The 19,461-nt window shown below is 26.1% G+C and overlaps 1 protein-coding gene across 1 annotated transcript; it reads right to left on the bottom strand.

The window, feature by feature from the left end:
- Positions 1 to 3,276: 3,276 nt before the first annotated feature.
- On the bottom strand, positions 3,277 to 11,761 carry LOC112599245 (protein disulfide-isomerase 2-like). The gene is made up of 4 exons (XM_025346065.1): positions 11,729 to 11,761; positions 9,605 to 9,682; positions 7,544 to 7,742; positions 3,277 to 3,641 (listed from the first exon to the last, which is right to left on the bottom strand). Exons 1-4 carry the CDS (start codon positions 11,759 to 11,761, stop codon positions 3,277 to 3,279), a joined length of 675 nt encoding a protein of 224 aa, XP_025201850.1.
- Between the last annotated feature and the right edge of the window lie 7,700 nt (positions 11,762 to 19,461).

Raw genomic sequence — 19,461 nt, forward strand, 5'->3', positions numbered from 1 at the left:
TAACAAACTGTTTATTCTTCGCTACATTCAAAATTCGATGATTCTGGCACCCTCCATTTATATAGAGTGTAGCTACATTTTTACTGCTCAGTTTTTACTCTATTCAGATAAATCCATTATACTACTATTGACGCGGCTTCGGCGGTTGTCGTGGTTTTGATCCGCAGAAAGCCGGTCGTATGATTGTAGATGTTCGCACCGGTGAGGAGACACACAAACAGGTTGGTTGGACAGATTCGGCAAAGACGTTATAAACCTTCAGTGGTTGCACGTAACATGGTGATTTCAACGAAATTAAGTCCTTGTAGAGCCGTTGTAGAGTTCTTTGGACGACATTTGGAACATCAGACGCTGTTAAACGTGCAACCGACCTGCGACGCAAGCCTCCACTAGTTCAGTGCGACTTATCTTCCAGTCCCGCCTTAACCTTTATGACGTTGGTAGGGAAGTTGACTATATTGCGTCTTTACCTGTGGTGGTGGTGATAACTGTGTAGAACGGTTGCTTCGGTGCCTGTAATTTGTACTATCGACCGTTGCGTACCGTGTCACTCTTAATAACATAAATATAGGAACTTTTATACCTATATTATCTACCTAAGAAGAAATGTGAAAATTTGATGATTTCACTGTTCTTTTTGAATTTTACACATTTTTATCAGATGTTCTGTATCTCAAATTAGATGTTTACATGTGCATAACTCATAATATTATAACAAAAGCAACTAAAATAAAAAAGATTCCTACTTAGCTAAAAAAATATAATACTTACTGTGATTCATTTATACAAATTACAAATCTTAATACCATTATTTTACTTAAAAATATAACGAAAAATATACCCCCAATTGATAAGTGTTAACTAATAGTTATAATATAATTTATAAGTAAAAACTATTTATTTAATAATCCTTGAACTACGGCTATTAATATTGATCAATTATTCATCATCAATGTTTATCATATATGTAATCAGTAATTTAATCAGTAATATTAACCATATTATGTTATAATATTATATTATTATAAAAAAAATATTTTTGACAATTTCATCAAAATATTTTTAAAAAAGTAAAATTTTTAATTTTGAAATTTAGGTAAATATTATTTCATATTTACGGATGTAGTCGAAAATTCGAACTAAACATTTATTACGTATTTACTATTTAACTAGAATTACATAATTGTATAATATAGTACAACAATAATATTACGCAGTTTTGAGATATTTCATTGATATTTAGTTTATTGTAATATATGTATGTGAACAAATTTGCTTCATTCAAATATTTTACAAAAGTAATAATAATTTAATTTAGCACTCGTGTTTTCATAATGTGTTTTTTTTAATTTATTTTAATGTTTTGTCAGTTATATTAATAAATAGTTGATATACGTCCCTATGTTTTTTTTCTACAAATTTGATTAAAAAAATGTAACGAATTCCATGTGTAATGTCGAATTCAAAACGAAAAAAAGTTTGAAAATCGAATTCTTGTTATAATTTACTGTTTCATAATTGAAAATAAATATCGGACGAACAGATTACATATATTGAATATAGAATAAAATACATTTTTGAACGAATTCTTCGAATTTCTATTTTACATATATTAGTAAAATAAATATAGTAAACTGAAATGAAACTACCATAACTCTAAAATTGCTAACATTTTTTTTTTTTTTACAAAATTATTTACCATCATCAACGTGTACATAATTGTAGTTATTTTGTCTCATGTCACGGATTTGAGCCGGTATTTTATTTTTTATAGTCGTTGTCTATGTAACAAGTAACAAACATCTCACTTTTGCAATTTTAGTGTATGAATTTATAAAAAATTATAACGACATATTTTATTATTTGCAGCGGTTTATTGTTTGTTTTTTACATTGTTTAGATATATGATGAGTGATGAAGTAGATACTTGATATTTGTGTATTGGTTGATTTCGATTGTTGTTTAAATCACAACATCTCGTGATGTCTTTTCTTTAATATAATTATCGATTTTTGGCAGGTATTTTGTATTTTGCTCAAAATATAACACAACAGGAACACTAAAATAAATTAAAACGTTAGTGTTAATGTAAATTTAAAATAATTACCTAGTACACACTTTACTGTGATAAATTATTGTAACTGGCAAATGTTTAGAAGATAAAGTGAAGTACAAAAAATGAATTATCTACAGATTATTCAAAATTGAAATTCTTCAAAACTATGTGTGTTAAGGAATGAATAGAGATATGTGTTTATAGTTATGTAGTCAAAGACAACACTTAGTCATAGGTAGTAAAAATATTAATTATAATACAAATATATTTTATTTAATATTTATTTAAGTTTTGCTCTAAAAGGAGGTTAATATTTATTTTAACTGGTAACCTAAGATCCCTGACTATCAAACGTACATACGATACTCACTACAAATGGATATCATGTTTTAGAATAAAATAAGCTTTAGTATTATTTTTATAAAAATAGTTAGACAAAACAACAAACAAACCGCAGGGTGGGAACGATTATACGTATTTACGCATTTTGAGGTCAGTGTGTTTGTTTTCAAAATTAATGTACCTATAGATTATAGACTATAATCATTGTAGGCATAAAGTTATTGGAAAAAAACTATTTTCGCTGATAAAATTCTAAGTCATTTTGTACAGTCGAACATTTAAAGTGACAGATGCTTTATACTATTAGATACGTATATACTCTTATATGCAATACATATATAGAGTAGAATATAAAGTATAAATAATTATATAAACAAATCTGAAGTTATGATAAATTATATTAAAAACCTTTGAGATTTAAACAGTATTTCTTATTTATTTTGGTATACTAATACTATACCTACTTCAATTTATTAAATTAAAATATATAATCGACATTCATTTTAATTATAAATATTTAATGTTATTATTATCGTGATTTTATATTAATATTTTTATTTGAGCATTATACTTTACAATATTTTGAATTTGACGTTTTTAACATAATTTTTCATTGCTCACGAGTTTATATGTATGTACATATAAATATGTATTTTATTAAATATCAAATAAATCTTTAATCTCCTACGTAAGAATTCGCGTTCTGAAATGTATATTTCTACCCACCGTGCAATAAGTGTCCGTATTTGGCATTTAAAACTATAATGAACTGTAAAAAAGATCGTTAAATAAATGTCAAATTTTCCTTATTTTTGTTTTTACGATCTTTTGGATTGTAGTGCTTAAATTTAAAAGTACTTCAATTTCCGTTTATTGTTTTAGGATGGCATTTTTTTTTTTTTTTTTTTTTTTTCTCCCGTTTGGCCATGTCCCTTGAGCTTCTTGCGCGCCACGCCGCCGCGGGTCTTACATACTTTTAAGCACTTGTGTGCAGTGGCGGAAGTATCGACCGCAAACAACTGCATACTAGTTGCCGACCAGTCGCCCCGGTACTGCACCGCCTTATCGACCTGTTCGCCATTCCGGTAGAACAGCATTGTAGGTAGCGCGTTAATGTTGCACATTATTGCCAACTCGTCATCATCCGAACAGTCCACAGCTGCTGCCACAATGGGATGGCCGCCCTGCAACGTAGCCGCGACTTCAGCAAACACCGGTTTTATCGGCCCACAATACCTGCACCCTGTGCGAAATTTCATTTTACTTATAGACTTTTAAATAAATGGACTGATAGCACAGTGAGAGAAAATTTTTAGAATAACATATTATGCAAATTTTAAGTCCATTTATGTTCATTAATAGTGTATATGTGAGATAAAGTGGTGTGTGTGTGTGTGAGAGAGAGAGAGAGAGAGAGTGAGTGATGAAGACGTATCGCTATGATCATACTTTATTTTTGTTAGCCAACTGGAAAATATTATTATTATTATCGATTGATCAATTATTCTGAACACTTCTATAAGCGTTTGGAAAACAAATACTGTGTTATGTGACTATAAACCGTAAAAAGAGTTCTAGTGGAATGCATACCCCTGTAAATTTTATTCAAAGAAAAAAGTAAAAACGTCTTCTGAAATGTATTCGTTATACTTTTTATTATTTATATATTTCTGCAGAGAATCGCGCATTTGGGATTTCGGTTTTTCCAAAGCATAAGATATCGACATCCGGTACTCTGAAGTGTGATGGCGATAATAGTGGTTTGAGCTATGAGGTTATAATACTTAAGAAAAATATTTCTGATATCTAACAATACAAAATATACGAGATTATTAAAACATTAGAATTGAAAATTCTTAGTTAGGTACTCTTAGTACTTAGAGCAAAAATACTTGAAACAACTATTTTACATAATATTGTATTTTAAATGTGTATTTAAATTAGCGATGTGGTAGTAAAAAATATCTAATGGATATAGTTTTATTCCTATTGCTTATGTTTGTCACATCAACTGCACTTATGTTTTTTTTATACATTGCTCTAATTTGATTCTACTGGTCTTCAGAATAATAGATTAATTAATATAAGACAAATATTCTCCTTGCGCGTAGTGTCAGCTATACGTCTTCTTGATCCTGCACTATCACCATTATTTTCAACAAAAACATTATAATTGTTACTAATACTACCCCCTCCAATAAACTATAGTATGTCAACGTCTCCCTATATAGTTGAGAAATGTCCACTTGTTTGTGATTTTGATTAGAACATAACCTACTTCTGTCTTTCGCATCACATACTACAAACGTTCGTTAAATGACCCCTTCCCCTATAATATTTTATTTGTTAGCTAAGGAAAAATTGTAATTTTTACCTCCACCTTCTCCATTTTATTAGTTATTTCATAACTTATCTAACTTAATAATTCCAATAAAGTCAATTATCTCAAAAAATTTGATTTATATGTATTAAACTCTTGTGTAAGCATAAAAAGTTGTAATAATAACATAGAAAAAATAGATTTTTTCAAATCCCGAAACAATAAAAATGAATATAAAAGTATATTCTAGGTATATAATTTTTCCGTAAAAGTTGTAAATTGCTTAATACTGATGACAAAAATAATAATGGCTACAACATAAAATAAACACATTATTTAAAACCTAAAATTTACCTATCTTTTCGCACGCCTTTAAACATGGTATGAAATATCACACGGTGTTTGGCATACTTAGAGAAATTTGGCGACCATTTTTCTATTGATGTGACGTTTTATAATATATTTTGACGGAATTATCGTAGTATGTCTTTAATATTAATATTTTAGTTCACCTACACACATGACACGGTGGTGCCGATTTGAGTACAACGAAATAATAGTCAATCGCCTATAGTATAGTGCACAATAAAAAATATTGTCGAGTCCGACCTCGACGGTAATGATGTGTAGATGAGCCATTCTAAGTGTTAGTGTTTATATTGACCTCATGCTCGCAACCTTTTCTTAATTATAATGTGGCCAACTATATTCTAATAATACCTGTATCAGAAAACAGTACTACGCAATAAATATTTAAAGAAAAAAACAACTTCGATATTACCTATTCATGAACTCTTGGGCCACAAGAGAGAGTCACATCAATCAAGGTCCGTCGTTCGTGGGAAATTATTTATGTTCATAATATTATTGAATTGCGTATTTGCATTTCGATTGTGTGTGTACGTTTTCTTATAATTGCACTTGTTTATTTGTATGAAATATGTTTTCTTAATCGCAATGCATATATTATTATAATGGCATTAAACAAGTGAAAATACTTTACCAATAATTTAATAAATAATTGGATAGTTTTATTTTATTGACATAAAAAAAGTACTGAATATTTTCATCCTTATAAATGATCTATTTCAAGTTGTCATTAATATGGTTTAATGACATTTTAACTTTCTTTAAAGTAAGGCATATATGGTAGGTGCACATAATTTATAATTTCTTTGATGTACATTTTTTAACGTATGAATGCACTAATATTCTAATAAACTAGACAATTCTTACCACAATAACTCGAGTGCTGGCATAACAGTCATGGATGTATTATTAATACAATGACACAACAATTCAGGTAGATTGGTAAATGGTAGGTAGGTGTGCAATCTTTATTTTCTTTGTAATAACTAGAAACGTTTTCATGGATGAATGTAATTTTTGTTGCTCAAAATACAATTTAAAATTTAGGTACATGATATTCGTGTAAAGCCAGCTAATGTGTTTTTTTTTTTTTTTAGTTTTAAGTAGATCCTAGTGAAATCGTTCTAATTTTATATTGTCGAATTCAATCTCTAAGTTTAAATACACATAAATAAGATTTTAATATATTATTTTCTTTTGCATTATATTATTTTTACTTCGCATAAAATATACATATATAATTATAATTAAATAATTAAGAGTATTATTTTTATAAAATCCAAAGTCCTTTCCGATAAATCCTTTTACTTAAATAAATAACGAGGTATCTAGATTAAATACTATCTATTATTGTGTATTATGTTTTCAATGTATACTATATATTATATACGAATCATATTGCACTGACATATACAGTACACACATACAATAGAATAGTTGTTAATCCTATTAATATATTTTTTAAGAAACGATACACTATTAAAAGTTAAAAAGCCATGTTAACAATACAAATGTACGATTATGTCTTTTATAATTTTCTGAAGCATAGTTTTCTATGGTTGAAGCGCCAACAAAAACGTATTAAACGATGAGCTTTCTAATATTTTACTGCGAATTCATTTCGATTTTATCTTATATTATAACCCCGATAATCGACGTGTCCGTTGAACGCGTAACAACAGTTGGCTATAATAACTATTGAGTATATATTATAATATTATAATAGTTTATAGGTACCTACCTGATAATTATAATTTAATATAATAACATATGAATAAAAGCTATTATTTCACGTTGAGTATACCGCAAATGTACCGAGAGGAGGATTTCTATTCATTAATATTTTCGTGTGCGTGGGAACTCCGATAAAAATGAGACGTCCGGCGCAAATATTATGGGTACCTATGTATAATAAATTATAATTTATACGTCCTACAACATTATAACGTCGTGACAAGAGGTATGTACAATATTAAGGTGTATCTATAATACTATACCCGTTTCATGCAATTGGTAGTATATGCCCTTAAAAATGCCGATTTGCCGATTTCACGTATTCGACAATTGGCAACGGCTTTGCTGATTTCATGAATTCAACAATTTCACGAATCTAGCGTAACATAGACAGATATACTAAATTACAGGATATAATCAATAATTAGTAATTACTATGCATAGTATAGTTATATATAAGTAACTAATCAATACTGTGGACACGGAATACAATTTAAGTGAAAATTTATCTTTTTTTTTTTTGAGGAGGAAGAGGAGGAAAAGGTGGGGCTGGAGATGTTTAATCTCTTATTTCATTCATCCACCTTACAAATACATAAATATTATTTTACTGCTGACCTACCTAAAATAGGTGCAACCGACTTGGCGAGAGTGTATGTCTATAATGTTATTATATAGGTAGCAAACTGATTTTCGGGACGTTCAATGTGAATTCTACTCACATTTAGCGTGGAAAAACACCAACACACAGCAATTTCCTGTAATCGTCTGTTGAAAATTCGTCTCGTCCAATGTCCGCACGTGACTTCCTCCCGGCATGTTTTGCCACCCAACATTGTAGTCATTTTCATTATCGTGGTCGTTGTTATTGCCATTCGTCGACGGCCACGATGCTATTGCTAAAACTGTCAAAAATAAAGCCTGCGAAAAACCCATTATATCATATAGACGGACGTAGGATGTTGATCTACGGGTAGGTATATTAATATTATTATGCCGAGGGTCATTATTTTATGGTGATCAGTACTTAGACTTATAAAAAATAAACCTGTTTATATACATTTTACTCAGAAAAATTTAATATCAATAATGATTTTACCGCAGCCGTACCCAGCTTTCAGAAATTTATTATTTAGTCGGTTAATTATGGACAAAATAGACTATCGTTGCAAGGTAATTCTAGCCATTAGTATTGGAAATGACTCATTCCGTCACCTTTTTTATTTATCATTTCATTTTATAAATATTTTACACACACATATATACATATTAATAAATTACTATGTGCGATTTTGTACACGCTAATGTTGAGTCACTTCGGAGTTTTTATTCATCTATCTCCATACGTATATGTATCATACAAAAAACTAGTTCCGGAATGTGTTTTACTTTCACAAATACAAATTATTGTTATTCGGTGTTTAAGAACATTATAATATCTATCTGATAATTCGCCTTGCCGCCCAGATTATTATCGATCATTCTCAAGAGAACGGCACATCGTTAAGACCGGAGAGATGTGTGTATGATGAACATCGGGGTGTCTATAGATTCTAATTATATCATAATGTTTTAAAATTAATTATGTTTTATGCTATTTTACTAATAAGATTCATTGTGTTGTGCGGTCATTATAATGATCTATCTTTAAGCCAAGACAACACCTATCTAATATATATAATGGAAGAATTGTTTAGAATATGCACGTCAAATTGCATGAATGGAATTTATTAAACGAGATTATTATTTAAAAATATTAATTTAATGATAATATCACAGTAAATATCATTATGGACGTAACCACAATATGTCATTAATCAATTATTAATTAATTTAATCTAAAACAAAAATATATAGGTATAACTTTTATTTTTTACCATCTAACTTTTAAGGACTAGTCGTTAATATTTAGTTAATTATAATACATTTTTTTTAGTTGATCAGTAATCATTTAATAAAGCAATAAATATTAATTTTTAATTGATTAAGTTATTAAAATCATTGAGATTTATAATACAAAGACACATTTTCACGTGATTTTAACAATAATAATAAAATTAAGTAGCTATTGAAATTAATAGTATGCGTATTTTATTAAAAAAAATCATATGATCATATCTAACTTATGTCGCTATAAAAATAATTAATTTTCCTTTTTAACATCTTGACTATAGCTTAAACATTTAGTAAATAATTATTTATAGCCCAAAATTCATTAAAAAGTAAAAATTGTTTTTTTAAATCGTTTATTATAACATAATTTTAAAGAGATGCAATATATTTCATAAAACTACTAATATTTTTTTTTTATTTAAGTTACAGTAATAAACAATATATCGTTAATAATTTTTAACAGTTTTATAATTATTTTGATCTGAATAAGGGTTTTTTGATAGGTTAAATAAATAATTGATTAACAAGTGTGTCGCTTTATTATGTTTTAGAAATAACTATTTAGAATCGTTTTATAGGTACTATATTATACTTTAATTAACAAGTGTTTAAATACCGCAAACATGAAAAATAAGTAACTTTATTACACCCATATACGTATTTTTAGATACGTTATTAATTTTCATGTTTTTGACAATAGATTAGCTTCCCACGTTATTTCACACATATTTAATTTACATTATTAACAACCTAGAATTAGAATATTTTTAATTTAACCAAAAAACTAATTTTAAAAATACTTTTTTCTATTTCATATTACATAATTGGGAAATTACATTTATTTTATCATTAAGTTATTGTCTTACAAAATATCTTATTATCAACCAAACCTGTATGGCATCTGCATCGTCATTGCCATCATCATCAGGAGTATCCATCTCGATAGATATAAATATTGTTGAAAACGCCTTTCAACTTCAATGTCCGATAACAAGGTTTGATTTAATTAAAACGAGAGAATTTCAATAATATAATACACTATTGTCACCACAGAGACGTAATAAACAAAGTTTACTTGACATAAAAAAATCTCGTATTGCTAGATAACATGGATCGTTTCCCTCTACTTAATCGACGAAAATTGTATTGATTAATTTTGTTCTGAAGGTCAATAATGGTGATAAATATCAACCAAATTAGCCATTTAAAAATAAATAAATAAATAAATCTTACACTCTATTATTTGTAAACACACTGTTTAGTGTTTAGTTTACTATACCTACCGAATACCAGGAATATCAATTTAATGTAATGACATGTAATTATGTAATTACATTCAGTCTCCAATGATGTATCTCATATCGCTAAACATCGTTCTAGTGTTTTCTGAGTTCACAAAACTGTAAATCAGTATTTGGGTTGTAATTTTTTGACTGATAAGGGTTAATACTTTAAAATTAATATTGTCATCGATCTATAAGTTGTATTGCTTAATTAAAGTATGTTAAAATTAAAACAATGACTAAAAAAAAAAAACATTATTATATGGCGATATAACGATAAATTTTGAAATAGAAAAACTAATTCCAATCAATATAATAAGCTACATAATTTATAAATTTAATGTATTTCAAGGTAAATTGAGAGGGTTGATTATAAAGACAATATTACCTATATTAATATTCTGTGGTTGATTAAAACAGATTCGAGGAGTAGTGTAAACTAGTAATTATATTCTAAATTCAATAAACATAAACATAGTAAATATAGTGACGAACTTAACTAAGTATATTTTGATAGAATTTAAATTTGCTTATTTAAACATACAACAAATCGTGTATCTGAAGTGTTCTGAGTAAAATAATATTGATAAATATACCTCTTGCATATGCACTGCAAAGGAATGTGTATTTTAAACCTATAATTATTCATAGTTAATATAAAAACGATAATTATTGTATATTTACCAAAACAATGATTTATTAGTTAAGATATAATTTTTGATATAGATTTTAACAACATTTTACAAATTATGATTTACTTATTAATTGGTTATTTAGATTTTAAATAATAACGTAAATGATAATTTAAGGTGCATTTTAATCGCACTAATGAATATCAATGGTGGTGTAAAATATTATTACAGAACTATACCACCTACAAACAGTATATATAAATTCAATATTAAGAGGACACTACATCCATATGTGTTGTTTTAAAAAACGTAAAATGTGATAATTTTCGTTCAGTAGAACCAATTTTATGTGTTCAGCTTAAATATTGAAGTAAAATAACCTATTATCAAACTTAAATGTAAAAAAATTATTTATGTTCTATCGTTTAATTTTTTACAGTTTTTTTAAAATTTTAAGCAAATTTATTATGAGTATGTAAATAATTAATATTTAAAAACGCTTATAATTCACTTAAAAATTAAAGTATCGTAAAAAAACCGACAAAAACATACAGATAATTTTTTTACCTTAAAATTTGATAATAAACCATTTCGTTCTAATATTAAATCTAAACACACAAAATGTGTTCTACCTAACAAAAATTTTCCATGCCATACATTTCTATGGCGGAACAACGTTTGCAGATGTGGCGTCCACTTAAATATTATAGTACTTAATACTCAACATTAAACTATAAACGTATTGACATTACATCAGAGTATATATTTAATTATTCGATTCGGCTACTTGAGTATAAGTATAATCAAAAAAAAATTGTTTAATTTAATTCAGTATCTACTTAAATAATCGATTCTCCTTTGTGATCATAAAAATACATAACCGTATCAATATTCAAATTATACTATTGAGATGTCCATTTTAAGAGATACCTATTCTTATATATTCAAAGTAAAAATTACTTTTGAAGGATAACTATTATATTATACTTGAAAGATGCTGCAAACACGAATAGTTATTAAGTTTTAATACATTTTATCTTTAGCCTCGGAGAAAGCAGTCATAATGCTATATTATGTTTAGAAATGTGTCTTTCTTTACCATTACTAATGTGTTAATGAGACCATTGCGCATTATTCAACTAATACACTATTTTATCATAACCGATATTACATATTATATTATATTGATATAACATCTTACGAATTGCATAATTATAAACAATAACAAAAATTATTGTTATATTTTATACTATTAAACACAAATAGTTAGGATACTTGAGAAGTACAATAACATGTATACATTTCAAATTTGTTAATTTTATCGTACTACAGAGGTGGCGTTAACCTAATTTAAAATGTATAATTTGATACACAAGGTCTTTGTATTATGTGACAAAAATAGTGAAGAAAATTATCTAAGAAATCAATGCGATCTCCATCATTTTTGCTTTACATAATTGTATTAACATTAGAATATGTGTGTAACTATATGGAAAATATAAGATAAATTTTACACTTTTATATTGCAGTCGACTATTGATCAAACTTATATCACAGTATTACAAAAACGGATAACTAAGTAATTTTGAGAAAAATAATACATAAAAAAATGTTACTATGTATGTGAAGATTAAAATATATAAAATGTATAAGTATATTAGTTATTGAATTAGTATTTATCAAATATAAGTATGCAAATCAACAAATTTATAATTAAATATTTAATAAGATTGAGGTTGCATCTAAATATTGTTTTGTAATAAAAACAACAAAATATAAAAATAAAATATACCAAAATAGTTTAATTTTAATCGTAGATTAAAATAAGCTACTTATATTACAGATGTATAAAAATAGTAGATAGTCGAATTTGATCGATTATTATCACTAATAAAACGGTCACTATTCGTTATTTAAGTAGTGAATGTTTATGTTGTTAGTATTACTAAGGACATTTAAATATTAATATTATCAAATTAAAAGACTTGAATAGTATTTTATTATATACCAGTTAAATTTAGAAATATTCATCTTTTAGATAAAAATAGCGGTCATTTTATTGAAGACATTATTTTATACGTATGGCCCATAACAGTCGACTACCAAGTATTTTTTTTTCATATATTCGTGACTCATATAAATAGCGTTAACACGAGAACACAAATACAAAGGCACAATATATATTTTCATTATTTCTTACCTAGGTATACAATTACTATAAACTATTGAATTGATGTAAGTATTAAAATACTTTTATATAAAAGTAAATTTAGCATTTGTACCACAATTTCAAAATTTGCAATCAAAATTTTAGTTTATGCCGTAAACACTAAATTATGGTCGATTATTCAACGATTTCTGATACAATTTTTATTATTTTATTTGTCTGAATTTAAATTTAATGCTATACTAACATTGCTAATTAAAATGAGAAATTAGCCTAGCGTTCCGAATGTGACTTACCTACGTCTATTTTTGAGTAAATTCGAGCCTAATATTAACAAACTCGTTAAAAATCATCAGGTTCATCCTTCAAATTAGATACATTTTGATTTAATTTTAATAAAAATACTTTTAAATATGATTCAGATAAATAATTAATGTTTGAACTTAAATAAATATGATCAAGTATGCGTTTTAATTAAATATATAAGTTTGAATTCAGATATAGAATAAAGTATATTGAAATATAATGATTAAAATAATTACTGTTCTTAAGATGCACTACAGATAGAAAGTTAAAAAAAAAAATGGGGGGAGGGCTCTAGAAAATTATTAATTCTCAAAGTTATCGGTGGATAAGATAAGTTTGAGAACCTGTAGTGTACGGTTTTCAGGGCAATTTACATAACATATAAAAAGTAAAATATATTAAATAAGTATATTATACATAAAAATGTTGTTTTAACGAAGGTATGTTTAAGATTTTGAACGGATAGAAGTTGTTATTAGTTTAACGATAATATATATATATATATATTTTTTTTTTTTGAGGCAAGTAGCCAGTAAGATAAATTCTCAAAAAATATTATGTTACCTTGATGAATATAATACGACGGTTTAATGCATTATTTTTCACAATCATTAATAACTTATTATTTATCTGTCTATTATCATATTATTCTATTAAACCATAAACGCGCACTGAATATAGTAGGAAATTCTAAAAATACAAATATCTATGTTGATGACAAATATGAATTAAAAATTACAATCAAATTTTTTTTTTTTTTTTTTTTATTAATACAAACCATTACTCAACTAATATTTAAAATATTTATTATTAAAATAATTATGAAATTAAAAATATACAGTTATTTATTTGAAAACTTGATATGCTTATAAATATCACTACTTATAAAATATAACCACCATACTCTGCTTCTAATGTGTATAATCTGTAAAAGGCTTATAAACTTTTAAGGTGATCGTTTGTTCATTAAAATTCATGTAAATATATATATTTTGAAGTCTGCTACAAAACAGTTACATAATAACTAATAATAAATATTACTACAAACTTTAAAAATCATATAAAAATAATTTATGCACGATTTCAGAAATATGCATATTATAATGTATTAAATAAGTGAAAAACTTTTATCATATCATATACAAAACAAAGGCATTATAAAGTATTAATCTTTAAAAAACACAAATCCATTAGGTTTGTGTATAAAAAACAAATATAGGTGAGATTCGAGTTTCCTTTTTTTACAAAGGCCAAACTTTAAGTCTATTTATTTATAAATTAAAATAATATTGACAGCAGTCAACTACCACGTTTTGATATCGTCGTGTGAATCTGCCTTAACAAATTATGGTGAGATCAGCAACAAAATGTCTATTGTCTGTTTCTTGTGTACTGCATTATAAAGTATAATATAGTCGTACTTTATATCATATTCGTATATTACAGTATTATTATATCTTTATTTGTTAAACGTTATTTATAAAATTTCTTTAAAAAAAAAATCACATCTATTTGTATACTCCATTGACCTAGACTGCAGTGCGTTTTGTAATTAACGTCGTTAATCATCAATTGTTTCCAATATCATTCTTGGTTCTTAATTATTTGTCTTTGCCTGCATATAACCAATAACATACATTTATTTAGGTGCTGCAGGTGTCGTAACGATACGAAAATGTGCGGCAATACGTTTACTACAGCGCCGTTTTGAATACCGCGACCACAGCAATAACACAATAATATAGATACTATTCAAATATTCTAAATCGATATTACACATTATATTATTGCTTACTTACGAATCATGTTATTATGAATTATAATGAAATGCCTACGCAAATAAACAGCTATAATATCATTGCAAACATGAAAATTATTATTTCGCGCCAATTCCATTACGGTTGCGACCGCAGATTCTATCCAATTAACATTTAACAATAATACATATGTGCATCACACACACATACATATACGCGCACGTGTATATTTATTATTATTATGTATAGTTGGCTTTCCATGAAGCAGCCGCACCGTTTGAATACTACGAGTGAAATTTCCCGACGATATTTTACAAAGTAGGTTGGTCGATGTTATTCAAAATTATTTTAATAGCGGTCGTTTTTCATCTGCGGGTTTCGACAGCAAGTAAAAAACCACTATCTAGTTAATATTACATGCTACTCTTTTAGTTGTTTATATTAGATCTATATAATATAATATATGTGTGTGGGTTAAACATTATAGTATTGCTACACTTTGTAATACCTACTATAAAAATACGGAATCAGCGTCGTGTAAGAGATCAACTTTGATAATGATAGAGACGTCATCAGTACTGGCGCACTATTATTGTAACACTTATACAATACACATATACCTATAATTTTCATATATGCATATATGTACACTTAAGTATACAGGGTAAATTATCAAACATGCGCACCCCTTTTTCCTTTAATTATCTATTTATTCAAATTCTTTTGAACTTAAATGTGGACTGAATGTGTATTGTGTTCAATACATAAATGTAAACTCTGACAATGGATATCTAATCTAATCAACTGTATATAATATAATATTTTAAGCTAATATGGTTAAATATAATTGAAACTTTGATGATACTAAAATAATATTAATTATTATAATTATTTTAATATTTTATAATTCTTAAAAATTGTATGAGATTAATATAAGTAATAAGCTAAATATTACATATTTAATTTAATATTTTATGTTTAAGAAGGTATAACCAGTATAACCAGTAATATTAAGGAATGCTATCCTTATTAGTTCTAGAACATAAAGTTAAATAATTTTAAAACTGCAAATTCAAATTTTGATTTAAATGTATTAATGTGATAAATTATGTAAATATATCTAATAAATAATAAAACCCTATGTATAATTTCATATTTTTGGCTCTTAGAATATTGAGACGGTGACGTTAGACTGTCATCAAAATGATTTTTAATTTTTATTCGTAATAAGAATTAAACAGTAAGATATAATACCTATAACTGTGTGATACCAAAAACCAGTTTATTATAATCATTGAATTCTACATTCTTTGATCAAATTAAAAAACAACGTGCAGAAAAATATAATTTGTTCACGTATCAATTTCACGTTGCATTTGAATAAAACTATTACCTATACATATAAATTAATATCAACGTTTAAACAATAATTTAATATTATATCTATTGCATTTTAAGCCTATCGTATTTCCAAACAACGTTTCAATAAAACGGTTTTATTTTAGGTTTTACAATCAATAACTAATGTAATTTATGTAGTCGATATTCTAAAGTCTTGTATTATAATAATATTATGTTTCAAGCATTCAGATATTTGATATACAAATATTGGTTAATTCCAATTCAAATATATATTTAATAATATTAAAGACAGTTAAGTTAGGTTAAGTTATTTCTTAAACTATTATCAAAAATTTTTATGTATCTTCTGTACACAAGTCAGTAGAACAAATTAAATTATTAAATTACTCGTTTATTAGTGCTTATTAATAAACGATTGACTTAAAAATTAAGGATTATCTATAGTGCTAAATCAATATCCCGAGAAAATAATTTATTGTATTTCACAGTTGAAGGTATCATATGAGCTGATAATATGTTATAGATTTTAGTTTATAAAAGACTAAACAAATTTCATTTTAAATTAATCAATGGCATTATAGAACAGTACAAAATATCATCATATTATACATTTCACCAATTATGATGAATTTGAAAAAAAGTTAAAATTTTGTGAACAAAGTTTAAAAAACAATTTTCAAATGTCAGTTTTACATGTTCGTATTTATAAACATTTCTTCTCAGATAGTCTAAGTGGAAGAAGTTGCGATTTATTAAAATACCATGTACCGACAATAACGTATATTAGAATATTTTATAAATATTATCAACTAAATTCCCTCACAAAATTAATTACATTTTTAATGTAATTATTGTTAATATATATTATTAAATAATCTTAAATTACCAAATGTGTATTTTGTTAGTTTTAATAATTCCGTCTCTTTTTGATCTAATTGTATTTATCGTGAAAAATAAATTGTCACGCCTATTTACTGACGAAAATATTTAAAGTATATATTTAGTTATTTCTATTTTCAACGTACAAAATATATCTGAAAGTGATGAGTTTCAAACTTTTATCGTTTTACAATAATTAATAACTATATTATTATTTATTGATAAAAATTTTTCTTTTTTCACCATTAATATTGTCAATACTTAATTTTAAATAACGCAATGCAAAATAAAATATTTTTGAATATCATTAAAATTGAACAACATGCAACGCATACCACAGGTTTTTAACTTATGATCCTTAGGTACTATGGGGCATGAGAATACCTATTAATGATTATAAATCAACATATAACGTCAGAATTAAATACTTGCTAGGATGCTTTCTGACGATCTAAATCAAGCGACCACAGTAAAAAATTGTATAACTATCCCTATAAAATAGTTTAATATAGTTACAAATTACAATTTATAATGATGATATATTACATAATATCGTTATTGCGGTGTTGTTATCGCTATATAAGCGGTGCCCTATTAAACGTGACGATGATAATATGATATTAATCCGTCGCGAATTGTTGATGTTGTTTTTGTAGAATTTTTTTTATGAATGAGCTTGAAATAGTAAAAATAATAATTTCGGACCAATAATTTCTACGACCCAATTTCGTTGCAAACTCAAACAATGAGTCGTGAGAACGTCTAAGGATATCTAGCTAGTAGCTACTACAGGCCGCACGAGGTAGTGTGCGCCAGTCGACTAAATTTTTAATTTATAATTGTATAAAGACCAACGTGGAAAATGTGTACGAGTACATACATAAATAATTAGCAAAGTATGTTATATATTCTAAATATGTATGTGATATATATGTTTGCAAACATACACACATTTATACATGATATATAAAATTATAATCATAGCCAAACAAAATGCATTTAAAATATGATGATAAGTATATTTTATGGGTTTTGTCATTTATCTGCTACGAGTCCATACTATATAATATATTATACAATGTGCATACATACCTAAGCACATCGAATTTGCTATTAAAATAGGAATAATATCTACTGTAAAATTGTGAATAAGTATAGTCCTTGTTCCTTTTGCTTTAGTACGTAGCATTGCAGTACGATTTTGATCGAAAAATACGGTATACACGTAACGAATAAACTTCATTTTAATTCGTATAAATGAACACATTTTTTGGATGCCTGATTTGAAAACATTGTATCATATAATATTTTTAATAGCTTAATGCCTTATAACAATATAAATACTCGTATATCATAAATAGATACATGACATGAATAGCTTATAATTAGTTTCAATATTTTGATAAATATATAGTGCATCGAAAATACAGAAATAATAATAAACAAAACAGCAAAAATCAAAAAATCTGAATGATTAATATTTTTTGATTTTATATTGAACATTTTTCAGCAAAACCTGTAGTTTAGCGTAAAGTATATCTTTACGTGATTCTAATTTATATATTTTTTAGTTATGTTAATGTTTCAATAATTATTTCTATTCATTTCAATATCAACTTCAGCTAATTTATTCATTTAACTAGTTTTGTATTAATAATATTAAATATCACATAAAATAAATAATATAAACAAGTTAAGTTATTTACATAAAACTATATGTTATGATGATAAATGCCAACATGATAAAAAATTTTTATCTGTAAAAAATTTCATAAGTGTAAGTACTTCTTGCCAAAACAATCATACCAAAATGTCTGAATCCGAACTAAAAGCGTTAGAGCAAGATATCTTTAAGTTTCATTTAATATAAAATTTAGTTGACTCAACGATGTTTTCTAATATCTTAAGAAAATTATTGTATCTATTTATTTTCGATTATTTTAACTTTCTTGAAGTACAACTTATGAAAACTTGTATTACCTTTTCAAGTTTTATAATATAAAAAAATCGTGGCTCCTTGCAATCTAAAATTTTGGATACGCCACTAACTCACATGATGAGAATATTTTATTACATACATATTATACGTACACCCACGTTCACTAAAGTGATTAAGATTTACAATGCTACTTATAGGCGCGCGCAAACATTTCTTGCAGGTGGTGCATTCCTATTTTACTATTTACCACTACTCAAAATATGTATTTTACTGATATGATTTATTTATTAATATTTAATTATATAATATATTTATTTATCCATATGAGTTCCTGATGAAACAAATTATATTTTAAATAGTAAAATTATTAAAAATTATAAAACATAAATGAAAAATATATATATATTAATAATTAATATAAA

Source organism: Melanaphis sacchari, unplaced genomic scaffold (assembly GCF_002803265.2).
Source record: "Melanaphis sacchari strain LSU unplaced genomic scaffold, SCAv2.0 Contig0_pilon_pilon, whole genome shotgun sequence".
In the NCBI taxonomy this organism is placed as follows: Eukaryota; Metazoa; Arthropoda; class Insecta; order Hemiptera; family Aphididae; genus Melanaphis; species Melanaphis sacchari.

Coding starts and splice junctions, on each gene's coding strand:
- LOC112599245 (XM_025346065.1), bottom strand. CDS start 11,761: ATGCGCAATGGTCTCATTAACACATTAGTAATG. Junction 9,683..11,728: donor TCATTAACACATTAGTAATG/GTAAAGAAAGAC, acceptor TGAAGTTGAAAG/GCGTTTTCAACAATATTTAT. Junction 3,642..7,543: donor GGTGTTTTTCCACGCTAAAT/GTGAGTAGAATT, acceptor AATTTCGCACAG/GGTGCAGGTATTGTGGGCCG.